The 22,850-nt window shown below is 36.5% G+C and overlaps 1 protein-coding gene across 1 annotated transcript in view; it reads right to left on the minus strand.

The window, feature by feature from the left end:
- LOC132142755 (growth factor receptor-bound protein 2) overlaps window positions 1-22,850 on the minus strand; it is a 45,487-nt gene that overhangs the window by 21,957 nt on the left and 680 nt on the right. The window contains exon 2 of the mRNA XM_059552865.1: window positions 22,034-22,346. Coding sequence (XP_059408848.1) covers window positions 22,034-22,111 — 78 coding nt within the window. The 5' untranslated portion in view covers window positions 22,112-22,346. The remainder of the gene's footprint in view (window positions 1-22,033; window positions 22,347-22,850) is intronic.

Genomic DNA, 22,850 nt, shown 5'->3' on the forward strand with positions numbered 1-22,850 from the left:
AAATCCATGTAAAACTGGCTGTTGTTTTCACTTTATTACACGGTTATAATTCGTAAAAGTTGTACCCACCAACTGCCAACAGACACTGTTACATGGACTTGCCAACGCTGATTTTTACTCTCATTTGGTGCTTAATTTTTGGCCCTGTGTGTGCGTATATATATATATAATACACGTTGCTTAATGAGCCGTCTTTGAGTCACCTTAACTACTACCCAGGGATGTCTCGCCATGATGACTCAGTCCCTAAAGACAGACGCTGATAACACCACTGTGCTGCTGGAAACGGCCCTGACGAGGGCAGCAGCCTCATCCTTCATCTGTGACGCCACCTATAACTCACTCTCTCCATGTGTCGCTGTGTTATAGCTTCACTTCAAACACTGTGAGGTAATGCATCATTTCAGCAAACATCCATGTAGAATGCATGAGTGTGGCTTTTGCTAATGCAGAGCTCACAGACTGCATACAAGAGCTTTTTTATGCTTCACATTGAAAAGATTAAAGACAGAACGAGGCTGTTGTTCTCTTGTGGGCAAATATCAACTACTTAAGCATCAGAGTCAGATTACGTCCACTGTGAAACTGCTAAAGCAATCATGCATAAACACTGGCCAACACACAGTAACACTGAATGTAAAGAGTGTAATATAAACACGCACACTAGCGCTCAACCAATATGGCTCTTTCAGTGTCTGATGACTATACTACAGAAAGTGTGATGGCTGTGTGAGACAAACACAAAATAAACCCACAATCTCAACAAAACTGCCAAATATTTGCCAATTAATATGCTTTTATCACTGTTATATTTTGCCATAAATTATACTGTAAATTACAATTTACAGATGCATACTTTAAACCAAGCATATATTTATATACTGTAAAGCACACAAAGTATACACTTATTTAAATCATAAATCAAAATGCATAAACAGAGGGATGTAACATTTTAATTTTATATTTTTTTTTCATAATTTTCAAATAAAAGAATGATTGAAATGCTGTTATTATAAATTTCTTTTAGTCAATATAAAATTGCATAAAATGATCAGATTAATTTATGGTTTAATTGATTTTAAACAACTTTTGTCATTTTATTTTATATAGATTACATTTTAATTGTATTTATTAATTTCAGTCCATTAATTACATTCTTAATATACATACATATATATACCCACATCTCTATACACACACACACACACACACACACATTTCTGTACTACTATTGTACTCAACACAATCAAGAATAAATATATTTACTCACAATTCTACATTGATTTTACCTCATTTTAGAACTAGTAGTGCAAAAAGAATCTGATTTAAATACAATATTTTGCCTTTAAATAAAAAAAAGAAATAAAAAGAAATTATATGAATAAACAGCTTCTAAACACAAAAAAGCCCAAAATACCTGAAAGATATCATACAAAACAACAACAACTTGTTCCTAGCCAGTACTGGTACGGTGTCTGAAGCAGGACGGGTCATGTTTGAACACTGATTAGACCGTCGAATCAGACCGCTGAATGTTTAACGCACGCACTCCACTGCAGCTCTGCGGAGCCAGGAAACTGCTGGGGGTGGAATCTGTACCCAACAGGAAGTGAAAACAAAGTAGCTTTAAAGGTGGCTTCAAGCTCACACGCTGATGTCACCAGGGGACCGTTGCACGCGCTCAGCCCTCTTTAGACTGAGGCTCCTTCCCAGAATGCCTGGGTCAGGAAGTGATGAACAGAAAGATGAGGAGGAGGACAGAGGGTGTGTCTGACCATCCACTGGAGAATATCATACAGATATTACAGATTCCACATGCAGCTGCTAAGCACTGGCTCTCTGTACATTCAAAAGGCTTTAAAAAATCTTTCAAATTCTACATGAAAATATAACATCAGTCTGAAGTTAAATTAAGTATTTCTGGTCTTTCACTGAGGGTTTCCAAACCTTTTTTAGACCCAATGAATGTTCATGACCTTTGAAACAGGTTATAAAAAATTATTATATTCAAATATTTAAAAATGAATTTGATATGAACAGCGTGTTGTAGAATGTCCTAATCATCCCTCCCACACACACAAATGAAAATGTTTTCCATGACTAAATTGGCATCCACAATAAACTGACTTAAATGTGTCAACTTAAAGTGCCCCTTTTATTAGTTATGAAAAGTTAATATTTTGGTTTTGGGAGTCTACAACAACAGGCTGACACGCATGCAAGGTCAAAAAAACACTTTCATTGTCATATAATATGCATTTATTTTTACTTAACTTGCTCAAAGACTCCTAAACGATTCACTCAATTCATTGGTCGATTGGTTTCATTTTCATTCCATCATACAAGTAATTCCTGATAAAGCGGTGTTTGTGAGCACAGTGCTGCTTTGTGTACATCGTTACCAGGGAAATCGCTCCAAAAGCGGCACCTAGTGGCAAAGACTGAATATGCATTTTCATTCAGACCAATGTGAAAATCAACTGATGGTCAAGGTTTCCTGGGTCTGCGTGTGTAACAAGTGGGCAGGCAATATGCTAATGTTTAATGTTGAAGTCAACTAAACGGCTTGGGATACATTTTAAAAATGACTCGTTTCAATGATTCAGTCTACTCTTTTTTTTTTTTGAGAGAGAGAGAGAGAGGGAGAGAGAGAGAGAGGGAGAGAGAATGACTTTATACACTGTGCACTTTCAATTTATAACAGCAGGATGTTTTTTGTTCACTTAGAGCTGTATTACACACTGCATGAAAGGTCATTTTCAAAAATCCATAATAGGGGCACTTAAAAAAAAATCATATTTATATGAAAAGCATGCTGCAGAAAACCTTGATGGATGTGTGAGTGAATCTCATTAAAAAGTTAAAAAGGACTGGATTTAATTACAACAAGTGCACAATTCATCTGAGAACATAAACCAAAAGTGCATTTTTTAGAGAGCTCAGCTAAAGTGTGGTGATCGAGACGAGTTCCTTCTGCTTTCTGCTGGCAGTCTGATTCAAATCCACAAGACCTTTGTGCTGAAAATTTCCATGAAAGTCCATTTTTGGGAAAATCTGAGAAACATCATGACATCTAATTATAACAGCCACTTGAAAACATCATGCTGTTGATGATCCTCAATCTATCATAAGATTCAAACGATCCAAAATGCAAATTATACAACCTATAGTTACACTAGCTGCTTAAGGGAAGGTCGGTCAAGGTTTGTGGTTATAAATACGCAAAAAATGGGAAGTCCAAAGAGCTGAACAATTTAAGATTGTTCAAGTGGAAAGTAAACTAATGAGTGTTTTGCACAAGGAACATGTAGGGCAGTATAAACTGCAATCAAAGCACCAGTATGGCAGTGGCAGTTTATTTAGCTTGTGCCACAACAACTGCTACCAAATATATTACAGCACAGCCAAATAGTGCATCTTGACTTGTGCAGTCATAAGACGTTCACAAAGGCAAGTTGTGCAACGTAATGTCATCATTGCATGTCTGCTTCAGAAAAGAGAACTCAATGTGGTTATCATGATCAAAATCAAAAATTCACTCTGACTCTGTTGCACATAAGTAAATACACAAAACATAAATGCCTGCCCTGATGTAAAATGATAAAACAAATATGGAAGATTCGACGATTTGAAGATTCAACAACAGTTTAACATCCACATGAGACTCATTGACAAAGACAAGAACCGAAAATGAGTTTCTCCAAAACTGACAGTCAGCTTTTAGGTTCATTTTCAGCTATGTGATTACAAAAATCCATTTGGAAAGCAGAAAGTTATTTTTAGAAAAATCAGCTGGTTCCATGCAGAAGAGACAAAGGCTTTACACTTTTCAGCTTTGAAGCGATTAATGCCAAAGGGGGAAAAAAAGGGGAGTTTGAACTCTCAACAGCAAAGCTACATGAAACGACTGAGATTACATGCAAAGCAAGATGACGGCCAAGAATCAAGAGTCAAGTTTGGCATTGTCATGTAAATGATGGTGCGTATTCACTATGACTCATAATTAGGCCATCCTTAAAAATATTCTTGTTTGCCGTAACTAGGGCAGGGTATTGTTCAAAATCTTTGGATCCGGTGCCAATTTCGATACCTCAGTTTCGATACCGGTTCCTAACGATACTTTTTTTGATACCATATGTTTTAAAATCCATTTCAGCATCAACACAAATACATTAAACAAAACTTTTACAAACAAATTCTGGTAACACTACACACTTAGGATAACATTATTTATACAACTGGTTGTGCTTTTTGGATAAGGGTGCGCCATTCAGGGGCGGACTGGGACCAAAAAGTTGCCCTGGACTTTCTGGCCCACAGCAGCCCACCACATCATAACGCAAACGCCCCTGTTTTGATGTCATTTATTAATTTAATATTTAAGTAAACAGTTTGGGGATTTTAACCAATAGGGCAACTGATCCTCCGTTGAAAAAAAAAAAAAAAAAGAACAGCAGCTGTTCATTTAGCGACTCCTAGTGAGCGATACATGCTGATCAAGACACAAACATTCTTCAAGAACTCACACTTTGCATTCAGTTAACAGATCCACACGAATCATGCATGAAATAGAAGTTTATAAACTCAAACGATAGCTTTATGTGCTTTACAGATGAACTTGAAGCCTTTGTTCATTCGAGATGTTCAATAATAGATAATCTTTGGCTCGGTAATACAAGTTCATGATCCGATTAGTGAACCGATGATTCTTTTGAGTCAATCTTTTAAAATAATTTAACTAATTATTTTAATATTTTAATAATTTAACTAATAATTTAACAAAATAATTTATTTTGTTAAACAAAACCAGTGTGAAAACCAGTGTTCCACAAACTGGATAGATCTGAGGTGCAGAGCTCACAAAATCGTTAGCCCGACGTCCCGGAGCTATTGTGTTTTCCAGTCCGATGGGCTATCGTGAATAGTGATGTAAAATTCCCAACTTGATTCGCGTTGTTCACTCACTTGAAGGGGTGAAACTGATCGTAGCTGATCGTTTGCACTTGTTTCTAAATATTGCTGATTCAAGTGTTTTAAACAATTTGCGCGCGTTCGGAGCTTGCGCTCACTCATTCAAAGCAAAATTATATCAAAATAATTGTCTCTGCAAGTATTCTCGTAAACACAGTTGGTTATGTTTTAAGTCAACGTATACAGTGGCCTGCTGCTTAGAGAAATTCGCTGTACCGGATAAACCTGTCTCTCTCTCAGTCTCTCTCTCTCTCTCTCAGTTTTTTAGACGTCATGAAAGGGGGCGTGTTTCAAGGTACGCAATGGAGTAGACCAAACTAAACAGGGAGGGAGGGCAAAACACTCATCCAAACAAATGCTTCATTAAATCGGTGGTATTGCCGGCTTTGGTTGCAATACTCTTATCGCATATGTTGCACTTTGCTGACTCGGCATCCACTTTTATAAAGTGTAGCCACACTTTAGACCTCTTTGGCATTGTAAAACGGAAACATTTTGAGAAAAAACAACTACACTTGTGTTGTGTGACTGCGAGTATCTTCAGAAATCCTCCCCGTCACGTCATGTGGTGGTGGACAGCCAATCACGGAGAGTTTAGGTCATTACATGCACGTATGCTACAAGCTCACACAGACACAGCCGCTTGGCAAAAAAATAAAAATAAAAAAAAACAGCCGCTTGGCTTTCGGAACCGAATTTTGGCACCGAAAGATAAATAATTTTTCGATACTCATAGTATCGAAGTTTTTCGTTCGATACCATAAAGGCATCGAAGTTCGGTACCCAGCCCTAGCCATAACCCGACCGACCCTGTCAATTTAGGACCGACAAAATCTTTTTTTTTTGCTTTTAGTCTGACCGACTTGCTGATTGTAAATTTGCGTTAAGACCAACCAATTTTTTTTTACTCTTCAAACAACTAATAAAAAAGCAATAAAACAATATTTATTATATTTAAGTAAGTATTGTAAATATATAAAAATTCCTAGGCCTACATACAAACGAAGGCTATCTTCCTTAATTTAAAAAAAACCTGTGACGTCATCTATGTTTACACTATTGGTTAACGGATGTCACACTATGGCCTGTGCGTTCGCTTCGTCTCCTCTCATTTACTGTCAGAGTCAACGGTTCGCGCTTGGTAATGATGGCTGCAGCTGCAGTAAACTAAATGTTCACGGTCACTGTTCAAAGTCATACGGGTTCGGGCACCATAATACATCTAAAAAATTATTTAAAACAGCTGGACACCGCTTTAACTTGGCACGAAGTTCTGGAAAAACTGTGCCCAGATCTTTTCCCATCCCTTCTCCTGTCTAGTCTAAAACTGTGTCCGTGTCGATCGTCACTTTATGTTCGAAAATCTATTGCACGAATCAACCAACAAGTTTCAAAAACGAAAATAGGAAATTTATTTTAACGACCCTATCTCGGAGCGCGTCCAGGTTTTTTTTTTTTGAGCGCGTCCAGTTTTTTTTTTTTTTTTTTTTTTTTTAAATGCATCACACAGTAACTGCAGCTTCGGACACACGCATAACAGCAAATAATAATTCTGCACAATGTTTCTCTTTTTACAACAGAAATGTGAATTCTGCCAGTATTCAGACAGTCTCATGCATACAGATACAGATTCGGGCTTGAATCGCCTAGGGCTGTCAAAAAAAGCTGAAAAACTAAATTCGAATTTTTTACTTAAATATGATCAAAATTCTAATTGTATTCGAATTTAAAATGCATAATTTCAGTTAGGGTGAAGAAAAGCTTTTTGCTTCTCTTCTGAGGCCATAGCGCATCGTGTAAAATATTACTGCACGTTTATTCAAAGCATTAGAATACATGACTGTGAAAAAACAACATATTTAAAATAATTTTTATGAACCAATTATTATTAATTAAGTTGCTTAAAGAACTATAAACAAAACAGGGTCATGTATACATGCATTGTTAAATAAATAAAAAGTGCCGAAAACCAGTCACACAATATTTTTTTTTCATTTAAAAACATGAGATGCAGTGGGATGGGGAACAAAAACCCAACATAAAGTCTCAAGATATTTTTAGAAAATTAAATACCATAATTTTACATGTCTTTCTAAACATGCGGCTCTCTTGTGCGAGACGATAGTCCAACGGTGTCCCTCTAGAAAATGCGCAAAATATGCATTCTGTGTGAACGGCTTGGTTTCATTTTTGATGTAAACAAGATCTTCTCCACATTGATGTTCTCTTTTTTTGTAGTGGCTTCAACTGTCCTTTTCGTCATCCGCGTGCGGGCATTTTTTGAGACCGCGCGGACGGTGCGCGTACACGAGGTGAAAGATGAGACAGCAGATACTACGTGTCGAGCTCGTCCGCCTTTGAAATTTGTGTAGACACGGCCGTGTGTGCGGCGAGATGGAATGGAACACGGACTGTGAAGTACAGGGGCTCATAAGGCATCTTCCATATATTACCTATATTTAGTGTTATTTGCCGTATAAAACTTATTTAGACATGCAAAATCGATTTTACAATCGATTCAATTAACACTTTTCACTCAAGTGACAACCCAAGAAAGCAAAGTAAACGGTCTCTCATTTGTAGGTTGCATTGCTACCTAGCATTGGATGCAAGTAAAACAGTACCTCATTTTTTTTCTTCTCACCTGAAATTCATGCAATAAACATGTTTTTGACAAAGATTTTAATTTGTTTGTGGTCTATATAGCCTGCATCAAAATGAGATTTGCAATTATGCGCCAGAAGGCACGGGTTGAAGACCCAGTCAGTGACGTCACGATATGCTAATTTGTTTCAATTCATAACTACGTCATCCCCATCACCAAAATTTTCCTTTTTTTTTTTTTACATTGAAACTTGAAAAAAACAAATATAGGCCGACCTACTGACCCTTTAAAAAAAAAAAAAATTACTGTTACTGCAAAATATAATAATTGCCAAAGAATGGACTTATAAACTCAAGGCGACAACTATACACGTTTAAGGAAATCAGCTAACTGGTTGCTTACTATTGTTTTTAGTGTGGAAAATAGAAATAAAACACTTTTAGATATCAATCTGCAAATGTGATTGACAGCAGTTGTGATCATCTTTGGTATCTCCTTTGAAAACATCTTGAGTAAAACAGCTCCATGTGCTGCACCCTTATAATTCGTCTTAAAAAGCTAATATTACTTTGGTCAAAAACAGAAATTGTTTGCGTCCATGTTTCTAATGGAATATAATGAAATGTAAAATCGCTACTGCTAAAATAACTTCTCTATTCCATCCATGCACACATTAAAAATAATTTAAAAACGATCATTGCCATAAATTTGGTTACACTTTGAAGTGCTTGTATAAACAGACACTTTTTATCCAAAGTGAAAGATATTTATGATATATAAATGTGCCCGGATGCTTTTATCTAAATTAATAAATAAATAAAAGCTATTTTTATTGTTATTTAAAATAATGTAAAAATCTAAATGTACAAAGTTTAAAAAATTTTTAATTTGTTTTTATTTGACAAAAGCATTTTTTAACTGCCTGTGTTTTAACATTTACATTTATTTCATTTTAAATAATCAGAGTATCCATAATGCTGCTGGATGATACATCACAAATATTTAATTAACTTAAAACTTTAAATCAATATATTCCTTAGTCAATTAATAAATGCATAAAAAAATAAAAAGGTTTCTCATAAGTAGGAGACACTTGTTGCAAACCTGATCTCATTTCGAGTGCTTAAAACTGCACAAAACCAGTTTGCTATGGTTTCTGAAACCCTCACCTAAGACAACATCACACCTTTAATTCCCACACTCAAAACATTTTCCCCAAACACTTTATTCACTCTTCGTCAGTTCCCTTTCAAGCATTCATAATTTAGAAGTTTGTGGAGGAAAACAACCTAAACCATCCAAAATAAATGACTAGACCGAACATTAAAACAAAGTGATGGCTGCCTGTAATGAAAGGACAGCTCTTTTCAATTATGGCACACGGACAGACGGCCATATTAAACCTTCCGTTACGGTCTTATACACGAACACATTAACATTTCATCCTTTCCTGCCCTTAACCTCAGTGTTATTTTAAACATTAGCACTTTCTGAGAACTGGCTTCGAGTTTTCAGCTTCAGTCCAAAGCCACTCAACAACTTCATATCCCTATCTTTCGCTTTTGCTAATGAATAGTTTAAAAGCAAGCTTGGCTTTCAGCAAAAAAAAAAAAAAAAAAAAGATTGAGAACTTCCATTAAGCCGAAGGAGGCGACTTTGCATTTCCCTTTATTACATTTTAAGACAGTCTAAGGGGAAGTGAGGAAAATCCAAACCATGTTCCAGATACTAGTAATCGTACACGACGGTTTCCACTTCGTGAAAGAAGCTGATCAGTAATAACTGAACTTCAGTTTTAGCACTTAAGTGAAGAACCTGTCGATAGCGTGGCATGTTTGACTGACTTCAGGGGGATTTCTTAGAAACGTGCACCTGTAGCGTGAAACTGGGCTACGTTGCACGTCTCATGATCACATTAGAACTAAACGTTCCATATATTCTGTACACCCCAGCTCACACAGCAACCCGAAAATAAAAGGCTATGGTTAATTTGGGCCGAGAGGAATGTCAACATCACTGTAGTGTAGTTCAACATTTCTTTAAAAAGTGCATATCTACCCAGTGCAGGAAAACAACTGTGGCACTCTTTGTTGAATTAGGTTTTTTTAATTGTACATAATTGATCAAATGCATCACCTAATTCACCAGAAAAGCTTAGTCGCATTAAATCCTTCCAACAAACAGCAGCCAGTCCTGACTCAACTAAAAATTAATGGAACAAGATGCTTCCAACTGCTCCCCATCTCATCCTGCTCAAATACTGTAGACGAAAAGACACTTAAATTAGAGCCGGTCACAAGGCCAAAGCCTCGCCAGCAGTTTGGAGAGCACCTCTATTGATCACAGATCAAATCAAGGTAAAACCATTGAGCTGTTGCTGTCGTTGAAAAGAGTTTACACAAGCCTATCCTCATAAGTAACCTGACTGTGGCTTCTAAACCCCAAGTGCACAGTAGAAATCAATGTCTTTTAATCAACTATTACAAAACTGACTAGATAAATAGTAGTATATCATCTAAACAATAAAAAGTAATGGTTCTAAAAGTTAAAATATTGATTGACACTTTGATGAATTGCAATTTAGTCTATTTCCAGCATTTTAAATCAAATCTTGACTAAAACAAAAGATTTAGAATGTTTCAACTTGATGCATATGCATTGTCAGAATATTTATTGATCAAAACAGCAAGCGAATGGTTACAAGCCAAAAATGTATTATAATTACCATTATCTTTATTAATGTGTATTATTGCTCATATTTTAGCTTGAGTCGGACCAATTCTCACTATTAACTATGACTTTTGCCTCAATAAACATATAATTTGCTGATTATTAATGGTTCAGTTTAGGTATGGGGAAGGATTAAGGGAGCTAAAATATAGTCATGCACAATAAGGCATTAATATGTGCTTTATAAGTACTAATAAACAGTCAAAATACTAGTAATATGCATGCCAATAAGCAACTTAATAGTGAAAACGGCCCCTCAACTAAAGTGTTACCTTATTATTAATATATACAATTTTTCCAAATACAAGTTTTTTTTTATCAACTGAAATGAGCGGTGACTTATATTCCAAAGCAACTGATATAATGCAATAACTGTCAAGCATGCAAATCATGTGTGAATATTTTTTTAAAGCACATTTGCCGCATGCCAGAAATTTCAGTATCACTTGAAGTAATTTGCTAAGGCTTGGCGTTTATAAAAAAAAAAAATATCTTATAATGAACACTAACACATTTAAATGATTTGCTTAAGTTAGAGAACCAAAAGTAGTTCTTTATAATGTCTGCTAATGTTTTGTTTCATTTCAGTATTTTACATTATTTCTGAATGCAATAACACAATGTAACTCATACACAGTGGTTTTGCTTCTCTTTTGTTGAATTAAGCTGTAACAAACACCTCTGAAATGCTTTTTGCTTCATTACAAGGAGTTCAAAGAGCCAAAAAAGGAAACCAAATTCAAATCAAATATCAAAACGTGTTTCAGTTCATATTTGTGACGGCTACAGCACGACCTGCTCTCTACAGGAATGATGTGTTCAGGATGCTGCTGGCTTGAAGAGGGAACAGCCCCCACCTCCAGATCAAGGACACAGCAGAAAACTCCAGAACAGGTGGAAGAAACCACAAGCCTGCTGCCATTTCCCTCGGAGATGTTGATGATGAGCTACAGGACGCCAAAAGCAGCCTGAAGCCCCGTTCAGAAAAAAAAATAAAAAAATCACTGGAGGTTGCTAGCAAACGCTCCTGCGTTAACCAAAGGTATCATATTTTAGCACTTTTATTTTGTGCAAAAAAAGACCCTCTGTGGTAAAAATCAAGATTTTTACATTGCCAGCTATAGCCAGCAAACCATATGTGAATGAATCTGTCAACACCATTGCCAAACCTTTTCTCCTTAACACTGCAGTGTACGGTCTAAAAAATGTGGTTTAAAACATGTCACAAACATGCAACCAATCCCGTCAGCTTGTGTGGTGGAGATTTGATAGTGAACGGCAACATGGTTTGTGTAACATTAGAGAAACATTAGCTGTTCAATAACATAGTCAAGCCAAAGACTACTGATATATCTATTACCATTATACATCCAACGTTGTAGATACGTAATACATTAAAAATATTACTACTCTGAATCATCCACTTGTGTAGCCACTTTCTTCTTCAGAATCAGTTTCTGGTTCATATTACACACACAGACACGGCTGAATTGACCCAACATTACCACTTTCCATTGTACTGTTTTTACTACTTCAGTTAACTGAGTGAAAGTGGAGCAGGTCTGAGCTGCTGTGATTGAGTGGAGGCGGGGTCTAATTTGCATATTCATACAAATGAGGTAAGGGTGCAGAGAAGCCAAAAACTTCAAAACATGCCATTTTGATTATCAAAGATAAATCTTAAGGGATAAAATTGGTGATGTAGAAGGCACTTTAAATATAAAGTTTCTAAAAGAAGGTGCCATAGAAGAACCTTTGAGTGATCTGTTCTTAAAAGAACCATTTTTCCCTTTTTATTTTTTCCCAACTATAACAAACCTTTTGTGCAATGGAAAGGTTTTAAGGATTGTAAAGGTTCTAAATGGAACCACAGATGCCAGTAAAGAACCTATCATTAACGGTTTCCCTGCTATTAAAGGGATAGTTCACCCAAAAAGGAAAATTCTGTCATTTACTCAGCCTCATGTCATCTCTATGAGTTGCTTTCTTATGCTGAACATAAAAGAAGATATTTTAAAGATTGCAGGTAATCAAACAGTTGGTGGTTGCCATTGACTTCCATAGTAGAAAAAAAAAAAACTCAATAGTAAATGACAGATTTATCATTTTTGGGTGAACTATCCCTTTAACAGAACTATCTGTCATTTATGACACAACACTTTCCAGCGATCCAGAAATATTCTGCACAAAGAATGCGTTTTTCTCAGCGTTTAGTTCAAAATCTTGCATTGTTAATTAAACTTGCCAACATTCAAAGGTGAATATAAAAAAGAATGCATGTAGCTAGAATAAAACTTTTGTTTGTTTGTTTAAAAGCAGTGGCACTGACATACTGCACGTTCAGATATTTATACAGCAAGATATCCTGGAGGCCACGAAAATTGTGTAAATGATCAAAAATGCTGGCTATAGCTGGCAAATTTGTAAAAACTCTGGCAGGGAAAGAGTTATGTGCTCTAGTATTGTATGGAATAATGTACTAAAAAATAACAATACCATGGTATGACATCATAAATTTCAGTAGCTGATCCATGTATTATAACGGTTGCATTTCATAAATGTCAAGAAAAGTGCAAATATAAAGTAACAGGATGAGAAGACCTTCAGATGAAAGCAGCTGTGTGTCATTAAAACCTCAAACAAACAGGATGTCACTGAATCCATTGACAATCACAGTTGCACTTCATCAGTTGCGCAAGACTGTTGTTGCTGCATATTTCTTGCCTGAGGAATCAATTTAATGCCACAAGCCAAATTGTTAGTGTCAATCCAACCCTAATTCGAACTCTACTTAGGAGCCGCCACGTCGCATTGCTGCTCATCTGCATTACACTGAACTCTGCTCAACTTTGTGGAGGTTGAAAACCAATGACTTCTGGTTGTTCTGTCAGTGCAAACCGAGGACAGTAAGAGTTTTTTTTTTTTAGATGAGTGTGTGCGCTGCTTCACCCATTTACACTCTGACTTCATAGCAAAGCAGACAAGAACAGATGAACTGAGAGGGAAGCCTAGACTCTAATAGCGGACATGCTCAATTCAGCTCGACTAGAGGACGAGGGCAATGGAGCAGGGCCCTGTTAAATCATGTCTGTCTCTACCGACTCATCTCAAGGAAAACATCAGAGCGTGTGTCACAGTCTGGGAGGAGAGAGAGAGAGAGAGAGAGAGAGAGAGAGAGAGAGAGAGAGAGAGAGAGAGAGAAAGAGACGGATGAAGCAGGAAAGCATATGCAGGCTATTGATGGCAATGCAAATTGCATCAGTCTATTATTACGGCATCAGCAAACTGTACTTTATTATAATTTGTGATTATTTGACCTCACTTCCACAACTAGAGGCAAATGTTCCCGACAGATACAACAAACAACGTCAAGAGCAAGTGACAGACATTAGCGAATGCGGCAGCTTTGTGAGGTCGTCAGAGGTTAAACACAGGGGACGCCGAAAAACGTTTCTTTATTCACCACAGAGAAACTGAAACTATGTGGAGGAATGAAATGAAACCTAAAAAAATGTGGCTGCAGCATTTGCAACCACTCATTAGTAACTGACTTCTGACCTGACCCATTTAAAATCCTCTTATATCATTTTTTTGCCTGCAGTTTAACCCTTGTTTAGAGAACAAGCAATAGTGTTAACGATCATAACAATAAACCAACTTTAAATTTATGCATTTAGCAGACGCCTGACTTGATAGTGCATTCGGGCTAACATTTTTTTTTTTTTTTTACATAACACGTGTTCCCTGGGAATCGAACCCACAACCTTTTGTACTGCTAACGCAATGGTCTACCAATGAGCCAAAGGAACACGGTTTCATTTCTGCTTTTAGGCCCAACAGGTAAATTCATTAGATGACGACAGCAAAGCATGTATTAGCAATAAACTAATAATATTTTAAAATATCTTCTGCTATTGTATTATATAAAAGTAATGCTGGGCTATGTCAAATTGTTTAAACGGGTGCAATGTAAAATGATAAACCATTATTAAATTATTGAATCAGTGTGAATCAGTGCCACTGAATCAGTATTAAATCATCAAGTGCAAAAATTGTGAATTTTGAAAACTATATTTAAAATAAGACACGTCTCAGTTAGTGTTGTCAAAAGACCCGGTACTTCGGTACCAAGTCGGTACTAAAAAATGTAAATGTGACGTTACCAGGTTTCTTTAAGTACCGGTGGTACCGAGGTCCCGTTCAAACCCGGTTCAGCGCTATGATTTCCGCGAAGCAGAAAACGAGGACGGAATCTCAAAATCCAGTCATGAAAATGAAACTTACATTTTAATATGGACAGTCATAGAATTTGTCAAAGTTAGCATAAATTAATCAAATCAAATCTCCATATGGACCAGTATCTGTAAATGTTAAGCTGCAAAAGTTGTTTGAAATATGAATCCGTGTTCAGCGCGTCTCTGTGTGAATTAATGAATGGCAGAGACGTGCGGGTTTGTTTACTACATAGACCGAAGCGCATGACGCTTGCATTAATTTCAGCATCTGAGCTTCTGAGTTCTCTCTCCATCAAGCGATCTGAACTTTTCAGTTCATCTCAATGGATGCACAGCGCACCTGTATTTGATGCTCTGTAAACTCTTTGTGAAGGCGCACGACTCACTGTCGCTTTACTGATAGCGCTGTTTCTCACATATGCAAAGAGAGAGAGAGCGAGAGTCTTACCACGCTGAATCAACATGCTATATGTAAACTATTCTTTGTCTTCTCCTGTCAAAATAATGTAGTTCATTTAGAATTATTCATATTCATTTTCGAACAAGCAGAAGACATACCGGTTTCTCCGGTAGTGGGCGGAGCTAATGCGCAAATGGCAATTTCATTGGCTGGCGCTAATCTAGTACCGTCCCGGTTTTGATTTCAGCAAATCATTTTGACCGAACGCGGACAACGTGATTAATATTCATGAACCCAGCAGCTCATCAATTCATAGTGCATTGTATATACATTAGTATGATAGTAGAATTAGTAGTAGTATTATCTTTTAATAATAATTAATATGATTATTACTATTTTTTTTTACAGAAACCCTCAATGACCAAAAATCTTAAGCATCACCACCAGTCTTAAGTTCAGTTAAAATGACAAATATGCATTCATTAGGCCTAAAAGTTAATTTTTACATAAAGCCATTGTGCTAGAAATATTACTATTATTTAGTAAAATGTATGTGATACTGCTACTGTTGAAAAAATTTATAAAACTATTTTTTAAAGAAATAAATCACAATATTTCTTCCATGTTTTAATTTTAATAGCAAATCCCCTTTATTTACCAAAAATAAAATGTGTTTAAATTTCATAAATTAAAAGACATATTAAATTTGGGTGAAACTTGTTTACTGTTTTTCATAATTATATAACTTGTAGAAAAACTTTAAACACAATTGTAAATAAGTATAAAGAATGGCATTGGTTTTTTTATTATTGCTAAAAAGTTATTTTTTTTAATTAGCATATTTTTGTGTTTTGCTTTGGTACCGAAATTGGTATCGATAACCGTGGATTTCGATCAGTACCGAATACTGAAATTTTGGTACTGTGACAACACTAGTCTCAGTCATATCCCACCTTACCCATGTTTATTCTGACAATCAAAACTTTACAAACTTTAACAAACTTACAAACTTAACATTACATTTACATTTATATATTTTAGTTTATATTTATATCATAGTCTCTATTTAGAGCTGAGCTTATCAGTACAAGCTTTAGCCCTGCTGTTTCACTTTTAATCACTCTGTACTGCAATAAAACCTCTTGGTTCCTTTCAGAAAAAATGCTCCTGGTTATTTCTAGAATAAAGAGTCTGGAGCATAATTACTCATTTAAGAGCTCTTCTGTCCCAGGGAGACGTGCACATAGCCACTGGCCGTTTTTCAACAGCAGTGCAAACTCTCCGGCCCATTTGTGTCAGCGGGACAACGACCCCTCGGGCAAACATTTTGACTCCATCTCATCAAAGATGAGACAGCCAATAAACAGAGCGGTCCTGCTCAATCAGTCTCTACAGGGGAAATTAAGAGTGAATGAAAAGGTCAATTCAAAAACGCTTGGCCTTTCGGCGACAGCTATCAAGCCAGTAAATGTTTATTCTGCAATATACTGCATGAGAAACAGCCACGGTTGTCCATTTAGGGAAATCATTCCACTGGCCAATCATCTATCAAGCAAAACCAAAATAGAAAATGAAAATGAGTAGATACAACATGACTTTGCCTTACTAATAAGTACTTTAAAAGGACAAGTCAGGTTGTTCCTCTAATTGTGGCAGAAAGAAAAGCCCTCAAAAGCCCTTGATTTACAGCCAAAAATACTTCAGTGTCAATGTGTGACATCACCGTCATCAGCTCCTTAAAATCCAAAGAGGACCGTACTGAGACCTTTGGTGTCTTAAAGCATTGTAAAAAGCATGATAGCAGTATCATAATGCGTCTGAATACATGCACTTACTCCTGACTAATGGAGCAAAATTCATATACAAGAGGACAGCGTTTAAACCCACAGAGTGTGTGTGCGCGTGTGTATGTGTACGTATACATTCATATACACACACACACACAAACACACACACATATATATATAAAATGTATACAAACATTAAAATTTATAAATTAAATTAATTTAATTTATAGTAAAATTTAATATAATACTAAAATAAAGCAATTAAAGCAAGTATAAATTGCTTTAAATTATTTCAATATTTTAAGGTATATATTTTAATATTTCAAGGTATATATTACTTTTAAAATGACACTATAATTATATCCAATAATATGTTATTATTTTCAGTAAAGACTACAACTATGAAACTCTTTTGGCTCTTGCATCAGAACAGAAACCAAGACAAGATGACTGGAGCATGTTCACCACCGAAACCTCAGTCTGAAAAAAATAGGGCACGGTGATGAGGGTCAATCTAGCTCTACACACCAACAGATAACCAGATATGTTGATGTTATACGAGAGGTTATGTATTCTACGTGACGAGCTGATAAGATCAAAGATAAAGGTTTTGAGAAGTTCTTTTAAAAAAAGACGTGAACTGCACATGTGCCATCAACAGATTCTGTAGCTGCAGCCACTTTGACATCATCACCACCACACAAGAGACCACAGAGCAGATGTACTAAAAACCCACTCAGAAGACCTCAGCAACTGCAAAGCATCACCTTGACAACCACCAAGAACCCTGCTGCACGGTGACTTCTGCATGGGAAGACACTCTCGAAATATTAGAGCTGAAACAACGAATCGATTTAATCGATTAAAATCGATTATTAAAATAGTTGTCAACTAATTTAGTCATCGATTCGTTGCTAAATAACTTTTATTTGCCGGAAGCGGCTCATTTCGTGCATATTTCAAATCTGCGGTGACCAAAGTGTAGCAGTAATGAGCCACCGGAGGTTTTACTCAGCCAGTACAACAGGAGAAGTAGCGAATAGCCAATAGCTGGCCTTGTTTTATGTCACGTGCTTCCCGAACAGCGTCTCTGCAGCCATAGACATCATATGATGTCTATGTCTGCAGCATTCAGCGTGATGTGGGAGTACTTTACATTGAGCCTTTAAAAAAAGAAGAGTAACCTGTAAACTCTGCACTGTTTAAGGGGACGTTCACATATCGCGTCTTTTGCGCGCTCAAGTTCGTTATTTCCAACACCGCACCGCATCGAGTTTCAACATTTCAACTTTTCAGAATGCAGCAACCGCACCGCGGGTCATGTGACAAGAACTAACCAATCAGCTTCATCCTTTCCTGTAACAACGTTAAAAGCTCAGTCAAGATGAAAGGAACAGCTGATCATAGTTGTATATGGATTTCCATTTTGAAATAAATTTAGTAGCAGAGCTACTGCAAGCGATTTTTTGAGCTGCAAATCCATTTATCCTTTGCTGAAATTTCCGCGTCTTCAAGGAGAGAGCACGTCATGGTTGCTTAGCAAAGACAGACGCCTCAGGGGCGCTTCTGCCCGAGCGCTTTGGAAAGAAGGAGAAAGCGTTGCGCCTAGCGTTTTCCACACGTTTTTAGGCGCGATTTGTGAACGGCCCCTAAGACTTTCATTTGTGCAGATTCTCCAGTACAATGTTGTTTGCAAATGTTTAGTCGTAAAAGCTGATAACATTGCTTTTTAACAGTTAACATTTAAAGCTTTACAAACATGTTCTGTGATCAGTCTGTCGTTTACCAGTTCAAAATTCAGTCGTGCAGCCTAATTATGACTGAATGAGAGAGGTAAATGTAGATATTTGAAATGCACTTTTTTTCTAAGTATTATTCACTGCTCTTTTTCACACAGCAGGTTTTTTTGTGTGTGTCCTATTTTTTTTTCTGGACAACCTTCTGATGGATTTTACTTTAAATTGTGAGTTCCATTCAGGTTTCATGCCATTGGCACTTTTTTTGAAGGATTGTTTACAATTTCACAGCAAAAGCTATAAAGCTTTTTCCCAGTATATAATAAAATACAATGCACTGCAATTTTATTCTGTTTTATCCTTATTCTTCGTGAAAATATGTTCTGAAAGATTCCTTAATAAGCTTCGTTCGGGATGTTAAACTACTTTAGGAGCTCTAAGGACTGCCATGGTGAAAACATTATTTGAAATCTCCTTGTGAAATTTGCTAGAGTATGGGTCAGTGTTCTGATTGCAGAAGAGTTCGACAAAGGAATACTAACACAATAAAACAACTCCAGGTATATTTTTGATGAGGATATGACAGTGCAAAATGGTTAAAATCTCAAATCTATGCTGAATGATAAAGACCATTTATTAATAATTTACTTGGGGAAAAAATGGAAAAAACTAAAATATAAGTACATAAAACCGATTAATCGATTATCAAAATAATCCTTAGTTGCAGCCCTACGAAATATAAATCTAGTTTCACATATAACGCTGACAGAGGATATTAAAGATAGCCTTTAGCACCTTTGATGACTTATGGTCCATTTTTTGAACGCTTTGAAGAATCACTTCCTCATGTAATCAGAGGCACAAACAAAATGTTTTATTTTTATCACCAACTAGGGATGCAACAATTATAGATTTTTTGGTATGATTATTGTCTGAGAAATAATCATGGTTTTACGATTATTACGGTATTACGATTGTTAATGTATAAAGTCACATGAAAACGCTTTACATGTGGCCTGAGAAAATCATGTTTATTATTTTGGTTTGTGAGATCGGAGATAGCACTGCGCACACATACAAACATCCAGGAGGACACAAACTTGTTGTGAACCTTGCCCCGCGACTTTTTTTAATAAAATAGCTTTTGATACTGAATTGTTACATTATATTCATCAGCAACAAGGGGGTAAAATCACTGTTTAAGTAACTAAACACGCTTGTAGAGACGAACTGACGCATGTTCTCACACACACACACTTCTCTCGCTATCGCTCTCTCCCGATTGAATAATTAATTAGAGTAGCTAAATGTTATAACCAATTATTTCAAATAAATGTGATCTTACCGCACTATTTCATCTCTGTCTGATCTGAAGCAGGCAGAATGCTCCATAGCTTTGCGTCAGTCTTGCCTTCACGTCGTGCATTACAATAGTTTAAAGCCGTGTGTTTGCTCTTTAGCAGCAGTTTTTACGGCAATATTTTAATGTCATTCTTGGTGAACCCAAAATAGTCCCACACTATCGACTTCAGTCATTTATCTGGTGAAAATAAAGGATCACTGTTCGATTCCTCTGTCATAGTTAATCTAGTGTGTGATAAACACAGCATTTTAAGATGGTGCGCCGCTAGTGTAACTTTGTTTTCATTTTGCGCAAATTCGAGAGTAGCTTGGAGTAGCGGAGCCTTTACTTTATTTAGCGCTGTACATTCTATCTAGTTCTGTAGAGTTGGTGCTAGGGATGCAGCGATTAACCGGCTTTCACGATTAATAGTGCTTTAAAACGGCACAGTTAATCGTGAAGCCGGTTAATCGCTGCATCCCTAGCACCAACTCTACAGAACTAGACAGAATGTACAGCGCTAAATAACTTGACAAGAACATGTGTGAACGGGTTCCTCTTGGTGCGTTTACATTAGACTGGAAAAAAAGCAAAAGCAATTGTGTTCGGCACACATTATTAAAACACTATAATCTGTAATTGGGAAAAATATAAAAATCCCAGAGGACCAGACCAACACTATAATCCTGCCTGTTTTCCTTCACACCACATCAGGACATGGTTCATTTAGTGCCTCTACTGTCCCATCACAAAGACAAAGAGCTGATGATTAATCTCAGCCGGTAATCAGATCAAAGGAATGATGCTGTTGACGTGTTTATGACAGGCTTATGCACAGATGATGCATGAAAGATGCCCCTAAACACAACCGGAGAGATTAGAATGATTGTGTGAAAATATGATAATGTGATATGTGAATATCACGAAACAGATATTAGAAGTGAGGAAATAGTGACAGAATATCTCATAATGAGCAGGAACTCACCCTTGATATCAGCAAATGGCTTTTTGTTCATTATTTCGTCACTAATGCCTAAAAATGCTCTAAAATGCTTTTCAAATTTCAATTTCAATCACAAGCTGAATGTCAAAAACTCCTTCATGAAACGACAACAGTTTGTTGACAAGGTTGAGCAAACGAAAAGTTGCATTATTGTGACCAGTTATCGGCAAAAAAAATCAAGAAAGTTTGTCAATGTGCACTTAAGTAATTTTCCAGATGCCTTTCAAAACAATGACGTAAAATTAAAAAGACAGATCACCCAAAAACGCTAATACTCTTATGATTTACTCGCTCACATCATTCCAAAACTGTATGACTTTCTTACTTCTGCAGAACACAAAAGAAGATAGTTTGAAAAATGTTTCAGTGTTTTGTTTTTTTGTCCATTTTGTATCCCACTGACTTTTACTGCCTGCTCAGAGACAGTACAAACACTCTTTAAAATAACTTTTGTGTTCCACAGACAAAAAGGAAATCATAGAGGTTTTGAATGACATGAGGGTGTGTACATAAAGACACAACATTAATTTTTAGGGTGAAACATACAAAATAAACAAGAACTAGTCCTTGAAATCAACAAACTGCTTTTTGTTCATAATGTTTCTTCACACCTAAAAATGCTTAACATCAAATTCTTATCACTATAAACTGGTTTATGAAAAATTCCTTGCATTTTACTTCCAAGTCACTTTAAACAAAGTCCTCGGCTAAAGGAGTACACACACACACACACATACATATACATATATATATATATATATATATATATATATATATATATATATATATATATATATATATATATACATATATACATACATACACACAGACTTATATATATATATATATATATATATATATATATATATATATATATATATATATATATATATATATAACCACAGTGGCACATCAATGGTGCTGATATGTTTTTGTGAAATTTACATTATCGTTTAAAGTACTTCCTCATTCACAATACCGTAAACATCTATCCTGCTTCACGGAAATTGCAAATCATTTTTCCTGGTATATGAACAAAAGACCAAACAAACCGATTAGTCCAGATCCAAAACAGCCTGTAAGTACTGTTTCGGTAGTTAATTAGTAATGAGACAATAAGGTACTTACAGACATTCTGATCAAGATAAAAAAAAAGCCCTAACTACCTGCTCGTGAGGACCTATATTAATGAACAATAACACACATTAAATAATCATGACTTACCTTTAATATATCCCCACGTTTAAAACTCAGCTCATCATCTGCAGTGGCTTTGAAATCATACTTGGCAATGGCCTCCATGATACAGCCGGATGGACACCTGTGTGGTAAGGTAAAAAAGCAGTGGAAGATGCCTCCTGATGCAGTTTATATCCCTGTTGTGGACCAGAGGACCAGACAATGAGATCTCAAAAGCGAGGATGAGCACAGATCCAAGAAGACACAATGATCTCCACCTGCCTCTCTCTCTCTGTCTCTGACAGCCCCGCGTCTCTCCTCCTGTCGCGGTCCTCACATAAAGATCACGGCGAGAAACCTGCGAACAAAGTACAGTCTTACTGAAGATCCGCCAGGACTCGATAGTGTTGATCTAGTGTTCTAGATTGTTCAATGTGCCGCGCCCCGCGCTACAACTAGCATTAAAAAGCAAACGCTCCCCATAAAGAGGAAGGAAACCTCTCCGCTGATGTCTCAAGCGGCCAATTACGCGCCGCGACCAGAGCGGACCGTCCAATCAGATTAGCGCGTCGAAACAGCGTCAGCCAATCAAAGCCCTAGAAGGGGCGTCAACAACCAATTGGCTTCGCTCCGTCACAGAGTTCGCGAAAGCAAGGCTCGATAACGTCATAGCGCTGTAGAACGTGCACAGAATAATATTATTTTGAGCAAATATCAAGAATTGCGCAGACACAAATCAAAGTGTAAACGCAGCTATGTAAACGAGCTGCAATGTATTAAAGAGATCAGATCTGTAGCAGAGAAAATTGCGTAAATGACACCGGAAATGCTTTGGATGTTATTTAAAGCACAAGCTACGTTA

This window comes from Carassius carassius, chromosome 1 (genome assembly GCF_963082965.1).
Source record: "Carassius carassius chromosome 1, fCarCar2.1, whole genome shotgun sequence".
NCBI classification, from domain to species: Eukaryota; Metazoa; Chordata; class Actinopteri; order Cypriniformes; family Cyprinidae; genus Carassius; species Carassius carassius.